Source organism: Panthera pardus, unplaced genomic scaffold (assembly GCF_024362965.1).
Source record: "Panthera pardus isolate Hobbes unplaced genomic scaffold, ASM2436296v1 HiC_scaffold_6, whole genome shotgun sequence".
Taxonomy (NCBI): domain Eukaryota; kingdom Metazoa; phylum Chordata; class Mammalia; order Carnivora; family Felidae; genus Panthera; species Panthera pardus.
Genome location: NW_026526991.1, coordinates 121,800,635 through 121,821,814, shown reverse-complemented (window position 1 = coordinate 121,821,814; position 21,180 = coordinate 121,800,635). Strand labels below are relative to the sequence as shown.

General features: G+C 39.6%; 1 protein-coding gene across 1 annotated transcript in view; it reads right to left on the bottom strand.

Annotated features, from left to right (window-relative positions):
• Positions 1-17,191, bottom strand: part of NEBL (nebulette) — a 108,358-nt gene extending 91,167 nt beyond the window's left edge. Inside the window, 5 exon segments of the mRNA XM_053894872.1 lie at positions 1,541-1,651; positions 8,235-8,345; positions 9,989-10,093; positions 16,809-16,880; positions 16,972-17,191. Of these exon segments, the coding sequence (XP_053750847.1) occupies positions 1,541-1,651; positions 8,235-8,345; positions 9,989-10,093; positions 16,809-16,880; positions 16,972-17,049 (477 nt within the window). The 5' untranslated portion in view covers positions 17,050-17,191.
• Positions 17,192-21,180: the final 3,989 nt, after the last annotated feature.

Below are 21,180 nucleotides of genomic sequence, written 5' to 3'. Positions count from 1 at the left end.
TATTATGATTATGATCCTCATTCTGTAAGCAAACCGTTCTTACAAAGCATCCCCTTAAAATGGCCTTGCTGGTAATTACAGACACGTAGCTTCCTCATCTCTTATCAAGGTTAAAGCATCTTAGAAAATTGTCTTGTTATTGGCATGTGTTTACACATTTGAATTAAAATGTAAAACCTCGCTCAGTTTTTACTTAAGCACTGACCTATTACAATTTAATATCAGATAATTGTTGCCAACCTGCAAAGAGACACTGAACAGCCGGGGCTCTGGGGACAGAGTCAGCAAAGCACCATTCAATAAAGGAACGCAGTGGTGGGACAGAGCCCACGTGAGATGACCAAGATGTATCAGGTACTTTCCAAAGAAAGGGAGTTTCTTGACCCAGCTAAGGCAGACACCTTTATCGTAACTGATTCTAACCCATAAAGACCCAAACACACAGTTCCTGCATTCTTTCTAGAGAGCAAAGAAATGGGGAGAGAAGGGGGAGAGAAGTAGGCTTCCACTGAAATCTCAGGAAGAAACTATTCTTCTAGGCCACCAGGAGAGTGGTGGTCATTGAACAAACACATGAAGGTTTTCATGTGCCTGCTAACTTACAAGTGTATAATCTGCTAACTTATAAAAGAATTCATTCTCAGGGTGCCTGGGTGGCTCAGTCAGTTGAGCATCCAGCTTCGTCTCAAGGTTCACGAGTTGGAGCCCCGCATGGGGTCACTGCTGTTAGCACAGAGCCCGCTTTGGATCTTCTGTCCCCTTCTCTCTCTGCCCCTCCCCCACTCACGCTCGCTCTCTCTCTCTCTTTCTCTCTGTCTCTCTCAAAAATAAATAAACATTTTAAAAAATAATTCATTTTCATTTTCTATGGGCTTGTTTAACTGCTTTCATGTTCTCCATGGGTCTTGAGTTTGACAATTTGCTCTTCATATACATTCCAAAAGAAACAGGAGTGGGGTACAATCTCACTAGCATTTGTGACTCTTCCCTGGATCAGTGATTTATGGGGCCCTTTCTCCAAGTTCGTCTGTAATTCTAGACTGGAAACTATGGGAACTTCACCATCAAGTCAAGGGCACTCTGGGAAATGCTAATAACCCAACAGGTCCAAAGCACAGTTTTTAATATCTGTAAGTGCCTGACATTTTAAAGGCATTCCACAAGGTTTTTATGCTTTTGACAGAATAATTCAGATGGACTTCTGACTGAACACGGAGAGATTTGAAAGAAAGAAAGAAAGAAAGAAAGAAAGAAAGAAAGAAAGAAAGAAAAGAGGGAGGAAGGAAAGAAGAAAGAAAGAAAAGAAAGAAAGAAAGAAAGAAAGAAAGAAAGAAAGAAAGAAAGGAGGAAGGAGAGAAGAAAGAAAGAAAGAAAGAAAGAAAGAAAGAAAGAAAGAAAGAAAGAAAGAAAGAAAGAAAAAAAATTTTACAGTCCTTTTTGAATAGGAGAGCTGTAATAATTAAATTTTGACAACATATCCATTAGCCCTCATGTGGTGAACTACAATTCCCCAGAAAATCACGAGGGATGGCTTCCTTACATTACTCTGGTGTTTATTGACCTCCATGGCATGTTTGATCTCGGGTGGCTCCTTCATATGAGCATAATCTGAGAATCCTCTGGCAGCATCATGTTTCTGCTTATAGGCAACCTTAAAAAACACACATCAGTTAGTTTCATTCAGGGGTATGTTAAATTCTTACCTGTTAAAGTTCAGTGTTTTCGCTAGAAGTTTGTGTTTTTGAATACCATCATGATGGACATAGTCGCCTAAGCTTCTATAATGAGAGAGTATACACAGTGCTTTAATGTTAGTGCTTCAGGTTAGACTTGTAATTCTAACTCTTCACTGTTGATTTCAAAACTCTGTACGCTGAAACTCCCACCCATATGCAGCTCGCTTGAATCTCAGCTACAGTTTTGGGAAACCTTCCAAATCTGTGAGCCTTTGGGGGTCATAAATGTCCAAGGTTTAAATCTTGGGAAAGCAACTGACACGGTGGGGGGAAATGATCAGACATTTATAGGGGAATTTTTTCATCTTTTAATTAGTTGTTATGACTTTCCGTAGGCACGGTTATATTATAACATAAACCTCATGAAACGCCCTAACCTTTGGGAGAAAATATAACATGCGGGCAGATTTCTGAGATAATGTCCTCTGGGAGAGAAACGAGCATCATGCCAACACTATCCATTGCTATCACTCCAATCTGTTCCCTCCTGGGATGGAGAGAAGGCGTGAGAAAGATTGCTTCAAAAATGGAAGTAACCAAACTCAACAACAGAGTTAGAAAAAAGAAGATCCAGAAGGCAACAAACAAACCCCTTCCCCCTAGTCTATTCTATAATCCTATGTCTCTCCCTAGCAATTTTCAATTACTCTCATTTTTTGTAGAATTACTGATTTTCGGTCTTCCCTCACTAGAACATAACTGCTTAGCTCACTGAATGCTCAGAACCCAAAATAGTGCTGGCATAAAGTAAGGAAGAATGACTATTTGCTCAATGAATGAATGAACGAAAATAAAACAGGAATGAATGAATGATTTTAAAATTAGTTTTAAATATATATTAAAAGTTCTATAATACGAAAATATTTATAGAGTTAGAATAACTTGAAACAAGAGAATAAAGACAATTTGAAGAGAAAAACTAGAAGAGTATTCACCAAGAACAAAACAAGATCTAATTTTTAATGAAAAGGAATACAGCTAAACTTGAGGAAAACTTTTTACTAATACAAGCTCCTTGACAGCGATGTCTATATCTTCTTAGATATCTTTTAATATCCTGTGTCTATCATAGTGAATGATGGAGTATAGAAGTCAATAAATGCTTGGCGAATGCATGAATAAATGAGTTTATTAAATATTCTCAACTTTAAAAAAAATGGGGTGCCTGGTTGACTCAGTCAGTTATGTGTCCAAATCTTGATTTCGGCTCAGGTCACGATCTCACAGTTCGTGAGATCAAGCCCGGCGTTGGGCTCTGTGCTGACAGTATGCAGCCTTCCTGGGATTCTCTCTCTCTCTCTCTCTTTCTCTCTCTCTCCGCCCCTCTCCCACTTGCTCCCGAGCTCTCTCTCTCTCTCAAAGTAAATAAACTTTAAATACAAAATAAATAAATAAAAATTGAGGCACCTGGGTGGTTCAGTCGATTGAGCATCCAACTTCCACTCAGGTCATGATCTCACGTCTCGTGGGTTTGAGCCCCGCATCGGGCTCTGTGTTGACAGCTCAGAGCCTGGAGCCTGCTTGGGATTCTGTGTCTCCCTCTCTCTGCCCCTTCCCTACTCATGTGCGCGTGTGCTCTCTCTCTCTCTCTCTCTCAAAAATTAATAAACGTTAAAAAAATTTAATAAAGATAAATATTCTCATGAACTCAAACTCCTCATGGGTCTTAATAAACACTATTAACCACTTGTTTATCTTAGATATAATATACTTGTCTGGAGAATTAAAGTGATAATTGTAAAACTAATTTTTAAAAATAAAATCATTGAAATTTACCATAAAAAGAGAAAGCCACCTGTTGCAACCATTAATATTTAAATCCCCTCTCTGGCTCCCTTACCAAGTTCTTCTTGAAAACTTCTACATGAAAGAGAACTCACCCTGGGGCATCACAATCTCTAAATCGTGAAAGCTGGGATACCAAGTTCCTCCTTTAATGAAACCCCCATCTGTCTTCCCCTGGAAGCCATGCAGGAGTCTAGCTCAGGACAGAACTTCAAATGTAGGTGCACAGCTATCAATGACTTCCATTCCTCCAGACCATCTGCACAGAGTAAGGCCCTGAGGCCCTATACCCTTAAATGCCCTCCTCTGCACAATTTACAATTAGGCCATCTCTTTCTTAACATGCCCAGAATGTTCCAGATATGGTCTGACCTCTCCTAATTAGAACTGTCCAAGCCAGGTTATGACCTCTTCCGTGCTATACGCTATTACTCATGTACCCATAGATGACAATGTTTTCCTTTCGACGGCGATGTTGACATTTCTGTCAACTAATGCCCTTAAGTCTTGTTCGGTTCTGCCCCGCTCTGTTCTCACATCCAATCTTGCACGTCTAGTTGATTATCAGGACTTACACACAGCACCCCATGTTATTCCAGGGATGATTCATCTTGTTAGTATCTGTCCATTGACTTAATCCATCAGGATATCTAATTCTCATGAACATTATCTTTACATTTTCACCAATTAGTTATGTTAAACAGGAAACCCATTAAGAACCACCATTTAAGTCGACAAAGACCATTATGTCAGTTTCATTACATTCTATATTATAACTTTGGGGGAAAGGAGGAAGAGTTTAATGGGTGGCCAGGTCTATTAAGCCAAGAAGAAACTTTTATCAGATTTGTTTCTTCTTCTTAAATAAAAGGAGACAGCATGCACTATTTCCTTTTTTCTGGGTGCCTGGTTTAATTTGTATTACTTGTGACTTTATAAACATAACCAATGCAGCTGATCATTTAGTGGGTTATCATAGAAACGGCGAGTCATCAAGCACAATTTTAAAAAGAACCCTTTCTTTAAAAGGCTGTGTAATTTTCTTCCTGCAGCATTAAAAGTCATTTCATTTATAGCTGCCACTAAGCACCAGTTTAGAATTAAGATTACATCAAATTGGAGGCAGCCGAACTTTAATTTATCATATTAATTTTCATACTTAGAGTAGCTAATGGAAAATTATGTCAAGCCAATCAATTTTCCGATAAATTTGATTTCGTAGGATTTGTCATTATGGTGTGGCATGTCCCTAAATTAACACTGTTTTCTTCCTACCTTGAGAATTAAAGTCACTTTGGTACTGGACACCTAACTAATGGAGGACAACTTGCAATAGTCTTTTTTTTTTTTAATGTTTATTTATTTATTTATTGAGAGAGAGAGAGATAGAGAGAGAGACAGGGAGGGGGCAGAGAGACAGGGGGAGAGAGAGAGATTTCCAAGCAGGCTCTGCTCTGTTAGCCAAGAGCCCGATGCAGGGCTTGATCCCACAAACCGTGAGATCGTGACCTGAGCCAAAACCAAGAGTTGGGTGCTTAGCTGACTGAGCCACCCAGGTGCCCCACCTTGCAATAGTCTTATACACGTATATATAAATATGTTTATAAAAGTAGTGTATACGTTTATCCTATACATTTGATAAGATAGTATATATTTATGTCACATATACGCATGAGATCTGTATACATTTCTAACTTCCAGTAGATTTTAGAACTACTGTCTGGGTAAATGGCACTTCTAACCCCATAGCATAGACACCTCAGAGGCTCCTGAGGCGGGACCCTGTAGCCACTACAGATAAAATGTAGGCTGTCAAACATCTCCTGAGTTCAGACACCTGAGTAGCCTGTATTACTTCTGTGATAAGAGATTATTGAGCCTCTGCGTGAAAAAGCCCTGGTGAGAAGGATCTCACTATTCCATGGCATGGTCCATGCATTTCCAGAAACTTTCTCTGTGGTCTTCATTCATAAAATTTGTAAGGGGTGGGTGGGGAGGATATCTAATAAAATGGCATCCAAAACCCTCTACATCTTTCTCTCTTTTTTTAAAAGATATTTCTTCCTCTTAGTCGTTTTCTATAAGGAGCATTAATCTAGCTAATCTCACCTTATTCTAGTTTGAATGAAAGCATCTGACAATGTCTGCAAATTGATTTTAACATAATATTTTGATCCAGTGTCCTAAGTTTAAGGAGACTTTTCAATAGAACCCAGAACACCATGAACTTCCAGAATCTGTCTAATACTCTAATTTAGCCTACCACAAATCTGATACTATCTGGACACAGTAAAAGTTTAGTTGTTTAATTTTTTCAGACACTGTCAAATAGTTTTACTTTCTTGCCAGTCTTATTACCCGGTAAGCTCTGAGAACTTTAATGTTAACAACAATAAAACTGATTTACACAAATCTCAAGAAATGTGATTACATCACACTGAAAGGTTATTATATTACATTATTCCATTGAAATAGATGCTTTATCCAGAATCCAGGTTTTTTTCTTCCTCACAAGTTCAGTGACTAATTACAATAGTGGGCAGTGCTGGGGGCACATACATGTCTTTCCCAGCGTGCACACTCTCTATAACATGTGCTATGTATATAACACATGTTAACGATGTAAGTGACAACTTAGTCTGGGGGGAAAAAAAGATTCTACAATATACACTATGGATTATCTTTCACGTTAAGCTCTATGTTGCATGTGTTTATGTACTATAGCTCTGTTTCTGCCATAACAAGGTGAGAAACGTTGTACATTTTCATAGCAGTGAGGATGTAAATATCTGACAATGTTACCTTCCCAAGTATAAAACTAAGAATAGAATATTCCTGGGGCGCTCAGTCGGTTAAGCATCCGACTTCGGCTCAGGTCATGATCTCGTGGTTCGTGTGCCCGAGCCCCGCGTCGGGCTCTGTGCTGACAGCTCAGAGCCTGGAGCCTGCTTCAGATTCTGTGTCTTCCTCTCTCTGCCCCTCCCCACTTGCACCCTGCCTTTCTCTCTCAAAAATAAACATAATTTTTTTAGAAAAAGAATATTCTTCCTCTCTTGTATAACTGTTGTTTGTCCCATATCAAGTGTTGTACTGATTTGCTTTACAGAGTAGTCTGTATTATCAGTAAGTGGGTAGGTGATCAGATGTTGGCAAGGAAAAAAAGGGGGCACATTAGTCATGGTCAGCCATGCCAAACCCTGATATCATATATTTTTAGCCTCGTGTTGTGCAGCTGAGGTTCGCTAACTGCTAAGCTGAGTACACAGCAGACATTTAAATTTGTAATAATCAGGTACTTAGAAATGTTCTGCAAAAGATAACGACGTTCAGCCGTTTTCAAGAGCACTTTATTTTCAGACTATTTTTAAATTATCCTCTACTTTAAAAAGATTCCGAAGGAAGAAGTAAACTTTTTGAATACGAAAAACAGTGGTCAAAAGAGGTGATAACAGTGTGTGGTTAACAACCCAGACCCTGGATCCACATTCATGTGCTGGCTTTGCCATTTATTGGCTGTGTGAGCTCAGGTCAGTTCCTTAGCTCCTCTGTTTCAGGTTCCACATCTCCGAAGTGAGACTATCTCACAGAGTATAGTTATGGGGATTATGTGATGCAAATATATGCAGAGAACGGCCCCGGACACACAGGAAGCACATCTATGTGTTCACTATTATTTTTAACCTAAAATGTAGCATAAAGTTTACGTATGAACTATGTAAAAGGAAACATTTCCTTACCAAAGGAATCAACAAGTTCAACAAAATCCATTTTACAAGTATTTACTGAATATCCCCCTGTCTGCCAAGGAATATTCTAAGGTCGGGGGTAGAACAGAGAACAAGACATGTGAGGTCCCCGCTCTCATGTCACTTAGGGAACCAGTAACAGATTAATGAAGTTAAAACATTAAAAAAACAAACAAACAAACTGTGCTATGAAGAAAACGAAACGGTAAGTGGGTGAGAGAGAGGTGGAATACTCTATTTTGAAGTTCTATTTTAAGAAATACAACAAATGAAATGCATTACATATTCCTTATGTCTCGATGTACAAAAGGGGGAAATTACTCTTCTGGATTCAAAAGGGGCTTATAGGATGACAGTCCTTAATTTCCCCTGCACCGCACAACCACTGAAATGGCTACTTCCAGCTGAGGTACTCTACGTGGAAACCATAATCCACGGACAAGGAAATTTAGGAGCCACTTGCCTAACTGAGGAAGCACAGGCCTGTGGATTCTGAATTTAACCATTAACCCTTTAATATTTGCTGTAAGATGTCAACCTAAGCAAGCTGTCCTAATTAGATTACACTTTTCTCTATTAAGAGTTGTGACTGGGATTAGGAGAAACAGCATCGGGTGATGACAGATTTGCCTGTCCTTTTCATGTTCTGTAACTCCACCAGTGACTAGTGACAGCACATCAATGAGCAGCTTCTAATTTTCATGCAGTATGTGACACCCAAGATAAACAACCTTTTTGCTAAATATATTTAAGTATACATTTTAAATATTTTAAATATTAATATATTTTAAGATACTAATTATATTAAGTTAAACTCATATGTCTATGATTAATATATATAATTATATATAATAAATAATATATAATTACAAACATAATATATATAATATATACAATTATATATATATACATATATATATATATATATATATATATATAAAATTATAACAATTTAGGAAAACCACACCTCACTCTGAAGCTGGGTAACTTCTCTTGCAAAGACACTATCAATTGTGGCTGGCATCTGCCTATACAGAGAATTGGAAAGATTCTTCTTAATGGCGCCTTTGTATTTTGCCTACAGAGGGGGAAAAAGGGAAAAAAAAATAAGTATGACTTTTTTTTTTCACTGTGAATATTGAAAGAGAATAAAAGGCAACTTTCTTCAGGAACAGAATTAATTTAAAAACCCGAAGACCATTTGAACCTTAGATACTAGGCTGAAGAACATATTCCGAAGAGAGATAAATCCAATGTATCGCGGACAAAGCTTTAAATGAGACGCTCAAGGAAATAATGACTATTTTTCTATTTAAACCCGTGCACATTTCTAAAAGTAAATCTGTTAGTATATATTGAGAGTTTCAAATGTTTGATCAGCAAAGAAAAACATGAGAAAAATGAGACAAGTGAGCTATTCCAGAAAACACAAGTTGTTACAGTGTACTGTCTAGAACCCGAATGCACAGTGTTCCTTTATTCAAATGTTTTTAACCTCCTTCTACCACGACTGCAGCAGGGATTGGGGTGGGGGGTGCAGTGAGGGTGCTGTTTCTGTGCCTTCCCACCTCCAATCTGCACACGACTAATGAATGTGATCCCAAACATTCATTACTCATAAAAAGAAAGACTCATTTCATTCACCGTCTCCCTCAGGAAGATTAGGTTCAAAGTAACACAACAGATTGTCCACTTCCTTTTTTTTTTTTTTTTTCCTTTTTTCCTTGCTCTGCAGTTAACTCCTTCAGGAAAAAGAATCCATCAGGAATTAAAGACATCAAGAGAGTCTCTGCACCAGAGAAATAACACCTAACGCAAACAAACAAAACCACGTTTCTCCACACTCTATAGCTCCCACTCGGGGCTAGATTTGAGCGTGGGTTTATCAAGCGTAGACAAGGTGTAAACCTCGTGTTCTCACGACTCTTTGGAGTTGGGTGTTTAATAAAAGAAAATTTGCCAGTTCCCAAAATGTTTTCATGTGAGGGAAAATAATCCCAAGAACATCATGTTGATCTTTTTCCAACATAGCTGACGAAACACTAGAGGTCAGTCAATTACAATACGATTTCACTCATCCTCGTTTCACATTTATCTTTTCTAAGTGATCTAGTCACAGACTACAGAAATGCCTTCTCACAGATATCATTGTTAATAGTGTGCTTTATAATGCAGAATAAACTGTAGCTTGAAATGCTCTCAGAAAGAGACTATATGATTTTTCAGCTGGAAAATGGAGTGCATTTCTCACTCTGTGATTTCGTAAGTGTCTCTGTTGAACTGATCCTAATCAAAAATGGTTGAAATTGATTTAAAATTACTTACCAAAGACACTACATTGTATAGAATCAGCTGGTAAATTTTACTGATTTTCAAAATGATATTCAACAATTTATATCTAATACACCTCTCCGGAAATAAAATAATGGAACTTCTAAAACAATTTTTCCAGGACTTTCTACCTATTGAATAAAATCTTTCTTTTCAAGAGTAATCCTACATACATATGAAAGAGCTGGACTCAAAATAGAGACATATATAATAAAATATGTCAACCTTAGAGTTAATTGACATTGTGTGTAGAATGACATGATTATATAGATATTGCCAACATTCAGTGGTGCTCTCAAAACTATTATTCTCTAATTTTAACGCATAGACTTTTATCTACACAAACAGAAAACGAAAATGCAAGCCATTCTGAAAGTTTGGGTGCCTTACCTCAGAAATAAAAGCACCAATATTTTTTACATGGTTTAGCATGGGCGTGTCAGGCACAAACGTACACTTGTCCTTAGACTTTTTATATTCTTCTTTATAATGAATCTAAAAGAGAGAATAACTGACATAAGACAAGAAAGAGGAAAAACCATTTGAATGGTCCTTTTTTGAACAGGAGAATGAGAATTACTTGAGAAAGCCCGTTTTCTGAAGGAAATACTCAAATGAGGAATAATGCTTGACACCAGCCAAATCACATACACAGGTATCTAACACAGACCTGCAAGGGTGATGAGACACAGGACAGAAAGACTGTTGCTTAAGTAAGTAAGCATCCCGTTATCATCAAGGGTCACGTTGGTGGACTCCCGTTGACCATGGGTCCTGTCTGCCCGGCTTGCTCAGCCTATTACCACACACTCCTCTTTCATTCGACAGGTGTCCTAGTTTATCGTTACTTTCAAGCCCCTGACGACACAGTTAAGCCTACAATCAAACAGAAACTTAGCTGCCTACCTCTAGGCTTAGAACAAGTAGCCATCAGGAGGGATGTAACCAATTAACAAGGAGCAGCAGAAACCAAAGAAGTGGAGGTTCCCGTTAGCATCATTCCGTGCTGGATTAGAGGAAGGGGCTCAAACTGTGGCCACGATGAGCTTCCTTTACTGATTAATTCTGCTCAAATCAAACTTACCGAATTTATGAGCACCCACAGGCCTCCCCAGCTGCCTCCCCTCCCCCGACAGGAGCAGACGGTGCCCTGAAAGCTTGCCACCTGGTAGAGGAGACCACTCCAGAATGCCATGGGCAGGCAGGTGCCTGAGACAAAGGCCAGAAAGGCTGAGCTGAGCATGCGCATCTGTTCTCTCACCCCCCCCACCCCCCGCAGTAAAATGAGTCAGTCCTTTCCCCTTAAGGAGGGGCCAGAATTGTCACTCTGCGGGTAGACCCTGCAGGAACACATGAGCTGAAAAGAAGTCAGGATCTGTGGACAAGGCCCTGTCCGCCCTGCCACACCAGTTGCCACCCGATCTGAAAACTGGCGAGGCAAAATTTATGACTAGTTGAGAGGATGAAGGTAATTTGCTACAGGTTGCATCACCCTGTAATAAAGTCATGTTTGGCTACCCAACACTGTAAACGCTTTGGCTGAAAAACACGTCCCAGTTCGGATCATACATTACATGGTCTCCCTAATTAGAACCTAAAAGTGAAGTTCAGTTGAATACCTACCTGGTTCCTCAAGGACACGACTAACACTGCTCTTGCACATTAGCATTACCTAGAGATATTACCACGTGTCAACCTGATGTGAGGGACGTAATTTGACCTGGGGTACGACCAGATATGGACGTACTAAGTAAAGTTATTTCAAAATACCGTGTCTCACGGCTGCGACTCAGGTATCAGACGCCTACCGCATTAAACATTTGCTTTGTTCCTGAAATCAACATTGGAACATATTTATCTTATCTGAGCACTAAATTACCTTTTTTCTTCTCAGAGATTAGCCATAATTTTAGGTCTCTGCAAATCACCCTCCTCAGCCACCAGTAATTAAACCGTTAATGGCAGTATGATAAATAGTAGGCTATTTTGATCATAAGGAGAAAAAAAAAAAAAGTAGCCCCGTTATATAATTAAGTGTGAGAGAAAAGAACCTATCATTAGGCTTAAGTTTGGCTCATTATTTTTATCTTTTGCCACCACATTCTTCACTGCAGTGGTATGCACTATGGCTACGGGCCTCCCGATAAGCTCTGACCTGAGCAGAATGTTCAGGACAAGCGCACAGGATAAGGGTGAAGTGCTTCCTTCCTTCGCTGTGCAGGCAAATGGTTCAGTCTTAAGTGGGATCCCCGTTCCTTTCTTTGGTCTTTATTGAAAAGATACACACACACACACACACACACACACGGACACGTATGATTTGCTTATGGACACTCATATTGTACTTGTAGTGAATTTTACAACATGAGTGACAAGAAGCAAATGACTTAAAGTTTTATCTAAAGAATGTCACATATTGTTAGCCTTCCTACACCGGGATCGTAGAAAAAGCTAGAAGAAAGAGAACTACACCTATAAGGGACACAAAATCCTAGGGGAAATAAAACACTGAGTCGACAGCTACTTCCTAATATGGCCATGGCCCCATTTATTGGCTAGATTGCCTATGCGACCCCTTTCTTTTCCAATAACAGAACTCAAATGTATTTATGAGAGTAGCCAGGCCCCTGTCTGAGTGTCAGAGGACGAATTGCTCTAAACCAGCCATGTTTTGCTCCCTCCCCTTGGCAAGTGAGCGGCCTCCCCTGCTGCCCAGCTCTGGCCAGGGGACATTTGTAGAAGTCTTCCCAGCAGTGTCCCTGGTGTCTCTGGAATAAAGGGGAGAGACCTCCTGGCACAATCCCTTGACATTTTGCTCGTCTACCTTCTTCCTTCCCCCGTCACAGGGATGCAACAGCAGTGGTGTCATCAGAAGGTCATCAAACTAATGATGACAAAGCAGAGGGAAAGGAACCTGAGAGACTGACAACATCCACTGTACCAAGACTGGACCCTTACCTCCAGGTGTCATTATGTGAAAATAAAAAACCGCACCTATTTGTTAAGCCTCTGTGCTAGGGTTTGCCTATTACTCGTGGCCATCTTGCACTCATAACCGAGATCCTGTGCAAGTTACTTTCCGGTTTTTTAAATTCATTTTAGAAAGAGAGAGTGAGCAGTGGGCAAAAACAGAGGGAGAGAGAGAGAATGCAAGCAGGTTCCATGTTCAGTGATGAGCCTGATGCAGGGCTCAATCCCACAGCCCTGGGACCATGACCTGAGCCACAGTCAAGAGTCAGATGCTCAACCGACTGAAGCACTCAGGCGCCCCCATCCAAGTTCCTTTCTAATTGAGGGGGGGAAAGGTGGGAAAAGTTGATGACTTAATAATCAATAAGATACCCCAAGTATTTAGCTTCTGCTCTGACCATGCCCAGGAATCCTGCCATGTCGCAACTACAGTTAGAGTTAAATCTGTTCACTTAGCCCAGTCTCTTGGCATGAGGTTAGCTAATGGCTGAACGTGGATGACAAATGTAGAAATGTCCGAGGATACTTCCTTGTTAAGGCGCTCAACCAAAAGTACAGACAAAGTCTTTTCTCAAATGGAACCATATTGGCTAAATGCAGCAAACCCTGGAAGAAAGAACTGTGGCCCCATCACTGTGAGGTGGGGGGGGGTGGGGGACACTCATAAGCAAATCTGCTGTCCCAGACTCTCTTCACACAGTCGGGGCTCTCTCTGGAGGGGTAGCCACGGAATCTAATGTTTTCAGCGCTGGAAGGATTTACCCACAACAAACAATGCCCAGTTGCCTGGAAAATGTTCTTTCTGCTGCCATGCAAGTGAACACCCTCGGAAGGTTTGAACCAAAACACTGAGTCACAGGCTTTGTGCAGATGTGGCTGCGCTCGCTCAGCAGAAACTCTTGCTGCCTAATTTGCAAGAAACGTACCAAAACACCCCCTTTAACGTAGTATTTTTTTATGACCACCTCACAAAAGGCCACTAGATCAATGATTCTGATGGCTCAATAGCCAGGTTTGACAGGTTTGACGTATTCAAAGAATTCATTGGATAGTTGACTAACAGGCCTAGAGAGAGAGAATGAGAGAGGGAATATCTTGGAGAAATAGAAAGCATTCCATAGTTAACAGAAAAATAAAAGAGGTGGCCTCAGAGGACCAGGTGTCTTTAAGATTGGGAAGTGAGTTCCATAGATGGAAACTGTACAATATGAGCAGGGCAAGTGAAAGGCGGAAACTAGGTGGAACCAAAAACCAAACTGAAAAACGGCCTCACACTTTATTCACACAGTGAATGAAGTGGCTGTTTCGTAATATACCTTACTTTTTAACCAAACTTCTAAAAACTAGAACTTTTGCTTGGTCCAGAAAGTGTACATTAAAATTTGTTTTTAAAAAACGATTGTCCGAACTCCTCTTTTCATTTTTGTTTTAGAAGCAAAAGAAGTAGGAGCACCCGGGTGGCTCAGTCAGTTAAGCGTCAGACTTCGGCTCAGGTCGTGATCTCGCAGTTCGTGAGTTCGAGCCCCGCACCGGGCTCTGTGCTGACAGCTTGGAGCCTGGAGCCTGCTTTGGATTCTGTGTCTCCCTCTCTCTCTGCCCCTCCCCACCTCTCAAAAGTAAAAATAAATAGAAAAAAAAAAAAGAAGTAACTGTCCAGATGATTCCTTGGTAAATATATAAATTCCAAAAATTAAGCCAGTACCTTAAGACACACAGAATTCTATTTTGAAACAAAATATGAACATGTACACAGATATAAATTAGGCCACAGTCTATGATCTAAATATGTAAGTAATAAAGATATTCTGCTATGCCGCACAGATCTATAATATACAAAACTTACGGCCACGTGTTTGATTTTTCCTGCATGGAAGTGAAATAACATGGCTTTGGCTTTTGCAAAATGATAGAAAGCCATGCCCCTCACCATCAGGTCGGTTTAAAAGTCACTGAAAAATGGGGCACCTGGGTGGCTCAGTCAGTGAGGCGTCTGACTCTTGGTTTTGGCTCAGGTCATGATCTTGTGGTTTCGTGAGTTCGAGCCCCCGTGTGGGGCTCTGTGCTGACAGTGAGGAGGCTGCTTGGGATGCCCCTCCCCCACTCGCACTGTCTCTGTCTTTCTCAAATAAATGAACTTTAAAAAAATAAATAGGGATAAATAAAATAAAATAAAATAAAATAAAATAAAATAAAATTATAAATAAATAAATAAATAAATAAATAAATAAATAAATAAATAGGGGCGCCTGGGTGGCTTAGTTGGTTAAGCGTCCAACTTCAGTCAGGTCATGATCTCACAGTCTGTGAGTTCGAGCCCCACGTCGGGCTCTGTGCTGACAGCTCAGAGCCTGGAGCCTGCTTCGGATTCTGTGTCTCCCTCTCTCCCTGCTCCTGCCCCACTCATGCTCTGCTTCTCTCTCCTTCAAAAATAAATAACATTAAAAAAAATTTTTAAAAACAAAAATAAAGAGTCACTGAGAAATTATCTCATCCAAAATAACTCCAATAAAATCACCTGCTAACTGAAGTTGCCACCTCCGTGCCAACGGTTTATATAATTTAGCTCATCCACATTTCTGTTTTAATAAAAAACATAACAATGCTGGAAGATGTACTGTTTCCAGAGTTCTGGAACTTAGGGTTTTCAATGGTAGCATTACTATCAGCAATAATAGAGTAATAAATAAGAGTAAAACTAAGATAAACTTTGCATGGAAATCCACAGTGAGAGAAAGCACAGCAGAGTAGCTAAGGCCCAAAGGGCTTTGTGTTTACTCCTTGTCCCCACTGCTTAACTGTGTGACCCAGCAAGACATGAACCTCTCTGAGCCTTCGTTTCTTCACCTCGAAAGTGAGAAAAACGATGGACTCTACGTCAGACGCCGCTGTGCCTGTCACTCAAGTAAATCTTAACTAGGCTGATGGATTCGTTGTTGTCATCGTTTTATCATTCTTACGGTTTTACGGGGAACTTTCACACGCGGTAGCTTAGGACTATTAAGTAATAGCACAAAGAAATACTCCATTTAAAATCCAATTACATTACACGTCAAATATATGGAAGTCGTATGATTCCCACCATCCTCTGGCTCTTTCTGACCAACCACAGGGAGTCAGAGTTATATCTAAAATGGGACAGAATGGATACAGACATAAATTTACAGACTCAGGAGTTAATAACAGCTAACATCTCTTGAGTGCATACAATGTTCGAGACAGCTCACTAAACATTTCAGACGCGTTACCATGACCTAATCTTACCGTAATAGATGGTGTCCTTGAGGAACTGAGCCCAGTCAGCCCAGACCCTGCTGGCACACTACCCCACTTCCCTGGATTGACCGCCTTTGAAAACAAACATTTGCAAATATTCTGATCACTTTGCTCATTCACTACCACGGAAATGGCGAGTATTGGGCTCCCTTCTCTACAGCCCCAGGCACCTATTCACCTCTGTACTGGCACATAGTTGACAATCGTTTTAATGAGGATCTAAATGCTCTTCCTTAGTGGGCAACCCTTTTTCCTTGGGCTTCTAGAATTCTAGCTTCCATATTTACTGGTTTACCAATACATAATTACGTGTGTGTTAAATAATTCTACAATCCTAAGATTCCCTGGAGATATAATAGAAGCTGATCTCAGTTAATGAAAAGAGTCACAAGAAAAATGCTTCTTTTTTTACTCATACCATCATCATCTAGTTCAGAGTTCTTAACATGCCGCTCGGTAATCCATAAATCCAAAATTGTAAACGCACACTATGTATACACAAGTATATATATGGTTTGTTTTCCTGGTTTGGAAATAGTTTAGAAAACTATTGCATTTCTCAAAGTCCTCAAAAAATCCCCCAAATGTTTTCTAAACCTCCATTCATTTAGACAGAGATCCTCCCCAAACAAATTACACCACCGTACAAACTAAGAAGGCTTTGGGGTTCGCACAAGGAAAGTGTTCTGAAATTCAATGCTTTATGATTTCATGCCAGAGTGACAACGAAATTCATAAGGGACAGCATTCTGGATTAGGAACACGGACACCTGCTCCCTACAGAAATTCTCTGAATAGGTGACCTTGAAGGAATCAGCGAAAACTTCTGGACTTAGTTTCTATGATCTGAAAAACAATTGTGTTTTAACAGAGGATTTCAATGTTCATCCCCAACTCGATGATTCTGTGACATAACAGTGCCATACACACAGTGCAAAGGAAGACAAAAATTACTTAAGCCACTTACGTCACTAATGAGTTTGGTGCATTTTCTGGCCAATTCCATGCTGAGGTCTTCAATCACAGGCTTAAAGAATACCTGTCCAGAAAAACAAGGAAAGGAGACATTTTTTCTAACCATCAACTTTGAGAAACAAATACCCTTCCTCGGCAGATGCCTTCCTACTCACCGTGTCTTCATTTTCTTCTTCCCCTGTTTTTTCCTCTTCAGCTTCATCGTTTACATCCTCAAATACAGGGACCCCCATTTTTACTTTTTACATCTAGAGGTGCTTTGTTTTGTTTTGTTTTTCTCATTCACTAGGACAGCCCCTTTTTCTGTACTTCAGCACCCTTGAGACCTTGGAGTCTCTGGTGTTCGGGCAGAAATGTCCTTGCCCAGGCCTCGTCCCAATTTAGCTTACACTTCACTCTCCTTATCACAACCGCATGTGAGTGGATAGAACAGGATTGCGGAGGCCGGCCAGGGCCAGCCTCTCAAGTGGAAATACCACTTTAACAGGCAAAATTCGGCTTCGTGACCTTTTAAAGTCAACATTCTTTAAACTTGGAAAGGAATCCGAAAGAGACCATTTATTTCTATTTCGCCAATTTAATGCATTCATACAATAGTTTGAAAGAGACTTAACGATCTTTTTCTGGGAACACGACTCAGCTATAACACTCCAGATAGCACAGTCAAAAGCCTGTTATCTCGAAGATTTCTCGACTCCATCTAAATAAAGCTTTCACTGGAATATCAGACATAGCTCTCGTTTGGTATAGTGAATCTGGATCATTCAAACTCATTTCATTAACCTAAGTTAATTTTTTATGAGACAAACACATACTTCTCACATTCTAAAAAGTACTAGCTTTAAATTAGCTGATTAAAGGCTAGTAATTTATTATGAAAAGCCCTTTGAACCACTTCAAAGAATCTATTCTGAGTTAATTATGACCGTTAATCTTATATTGCTATTGTATTATTTTAATTGTAAACATCATTAAACATGAGAAGTCGCAGTTAACATGGGTTGATATATCATTTAAGAATTCTAGAAACATCATTGTTTCAAAAACATAATAATCGTGCTCCTCCAATTCGGCCCATTGTGTCAATTTTTACAAATTCACCAGTTTTTATATTATAAAATATTCACTTTTTATATATTCCTCAATGTGTACTACATTCTTGGAAAAGTTTGGAAAAAATAAATTATAATGCTATTTATAATGTGGTGTCATCAATTATATAATTAAAAATATATTTCTCAAAAAAATTCTTTATTGTCAATTTAGGCGATCCTAAGGCTCTATACAACTCATAATTTATCATTTTGATTATTCAAATTCTAGGGTAAATTAAGTTTCACAAAACCATAACATAACAGTGTTGGACATAAAAAAAAAAATCTCACGGTGTATAATGAAATCAATTATAAAATACAACTTTACTCAAAATATTTTATTCTAAGTAGCCAAGTATAATGCTATTTTCTCTTGATATCATATCTAGTTTTCAATTTTCTTCAATAAATTGCTTTGGCTTTACCTAAACTAAAAATTCTGACATGAAATATATCCTAAACAGTCATCATGTATAGATTATTCCTCGAATTGTCTTCCACGAGGCTAAAGTTCCACAGAATACTCTGGAGAAAAAAGGGGTTTTCTTACACAAATGTGCTTGGAAAAACCTGTATTCTAATTTCTACCCCTATCACTTGGAGATCCACATGGCATAATGACAAATCAGAAGCTCCCAAGAAGACCCACAACGAAAAACACTATTTAGCTCTCCTTAATCCAGCATTTCTGAAACATGAAATCCTATTCATCTAATCTAATCTAATCTAATCTAATCTACCTACTTACCTACCTACTTATTTTTTAATGATGCCCAAGCTCCAGAAAACTAACATTCTTCTGTGAAGTATTACTTAGGGAAACATTATCCTACTCTGAAAAAACAAAAATGTTGTATTCTAGAATAGTTGTTTGTCTTTTCACAAATTGGTTTTTTTATTTTATTTTTATTTATTTTTGGGAAAGAAACAGAAAGCAAGTGGGGGGGGGGGGGCGGGGGTTGGGTGGCAAGAGAGAAGGAGACAGAATCCCAAGCAGGCTCCAAGCTGTCAGCACAGAGTCTGATGCGGGGATCGAACTCACAAACTGTGAGATCATGACCCGAGCTGAAATCAAGAGTCGGACGCTTAACTGAGCCACCAGGCGTACCCTGAAATGATTTTTGATACAGGCTAAGTTAATGGCATCACATATCCTGCTTACTAGCAAAATGCCAAAAAGAAGTCCCCCAGGACCGACGAATTTGGAAACCTTTACTTTTAAAATAACAACTCTGTTATTTTAAACATGGCTGTGTAGAGAATTCGACAAGGAAATTCTCTGTGTGTTAGATTTGTTCCGTAAAGGAGCAGAATGTGTGAACTCTGTTTCTCTCAAGTCTTCTGCCAAAAGACTGTTCTAATATTCCATAGAAGATCTATTACATTATCTTTATTTGGAAAAGGGGAAGAGCCATTTCTATGAGCTTTGCTAACAAACTTCTAGAAGTGTAGGCAGAACATCCTGCCAGAGCTACTTAAGATGACTTGTGTTGTTCACAGTGACATCCATTCCCCACGCAAATTACCTTCAGTGGACTTCAGCGGCTGCTATTTTCTCATTTCCCATCGTGTAATAAGTTCTTATTGACTCTCCACTGTGCTGGAAGAAAATAATTTGTTGAGATTACGCACAGAAGTTTTGAAAGCAAAACCAAACACCATATGCAATGTAAACACAAATTTTCCATTTGAGATTTTAGAGTCAGAATTTTAAAGCCACAGGGATCCTGAAGAAATCAATGTTACTAAAAGCTCGCTCTTTTTTTTTTATTATTTTTTTTTCTTAATGTTTTTATTTATTTTTGAGACAGAGAGAGACAGAGCATGAGCAGGGAAGGGGCAGAGAGAGGAGACACAGAATCCGAAGCAGGCTCCAGGCTCTGAGCCATCAGCACAGAGCTCGATATGGGGCTCAAACTCACAGACTGAGATCATGACCTGAGCCGAAGTTGGATGCTCAACCGACTGAGCCACCCAGGCGCCCCAAAAAGCTCGCTCTTTTACAGAGGACAAAATGAAGATCAAGAGAAATTAATCATCTGTCTCATTCACAGAGGTATTCAATGGAACACCGGGACCAGAACTCACTGGAGCTTTGTTCTTTCATTCAACTAAGGGCTGCCATGCCAAGTACTGTGCTTGGTGCTAGGGATGCAATGATGAGTAAAGCATTCTCTGTGCTAAGATAAGGCAGGAAATAAAAAAAAAAAAACAAAAAACTATTATTTATAACATGCTAGATGACCTCCCTCCTCAATGGATTCTTTGGCATGCAACATACGTTATTCCTGTTGATTGCATGTATCTTTTTTTCCCCTTTCACCTGTAACTATAATATAAAATTCATGTAGTTTTCTTTAGAACATGTTAAGCACCTGGGTGGCTCAACAAGTCAAGCAACCGACTTCGGCTCAGGTCATGATCTCGAAGTTCGTGAGACAGAGCCCTGCGTCAGGCTCTGTGCTGACAGCTCAGAGCCTGGAGCCTGCTTCAGATTCTGTGTCTCCCTCTCTGCCCCTTCCCCAATCACGCGCTGCTCTGTCTCTCTGCCCCCCCGCCCAACCTGCTCACGCTCCGTGTCTTTCCCCACCTCTCTCTCTCTCTCTAAGTGTAAACATTAAAAAATTTTTTTTAATTTTTTTTTTTAAATAAAGCCTTGCACTTTATCACAGCAAAGCTCTGTTGTCAATAGCTCCCAAATGTGACTTGCGGAATAAGAAGGAAGTTCTTCATAGATAGCTATCATGTTTCAAAATTCCCTATTGTCCTCTTTTTCTTTTTTTTAAACCAAGTTAAATGTTGTGTTTTAATATATGTTTTCACCTTGGGACACGCCAATAAGGGAGTGTCTGAAAAACCGCTAATCCCTTTTACTTATCGTGTACTTCATTTACGTTGCCTACCTTTTACGTTAGTGCTCTCTCCATGCCCTGATACAGAATGAGAGCAATGTGGGGATCACACTGTTTCTGGCAAGGCCCTCTCCTTCCCCAGGTCTGCCTCTCCCACACCCTCTAAGGCAAATTTTTTAATCCCTCTCCACCCTAATTCTCCATAGTTAACGCGAAAAACCGAATTGCCAGAAGTTAACAAAAGCAAAGCGGTTTAAAAATAGCAAAGCCCCTTACAAACACAAGATTTGTCAACTATCCAACAAAGGCACACAGCTGCAGGAAAAGCACTCGGTACGAAAGGGTCTTCTCATTTGAAAGGGTAAGACTCTATCACATCGATATGTTTTTAAAGGCCAGAGGGGCATCGTCATTCCTC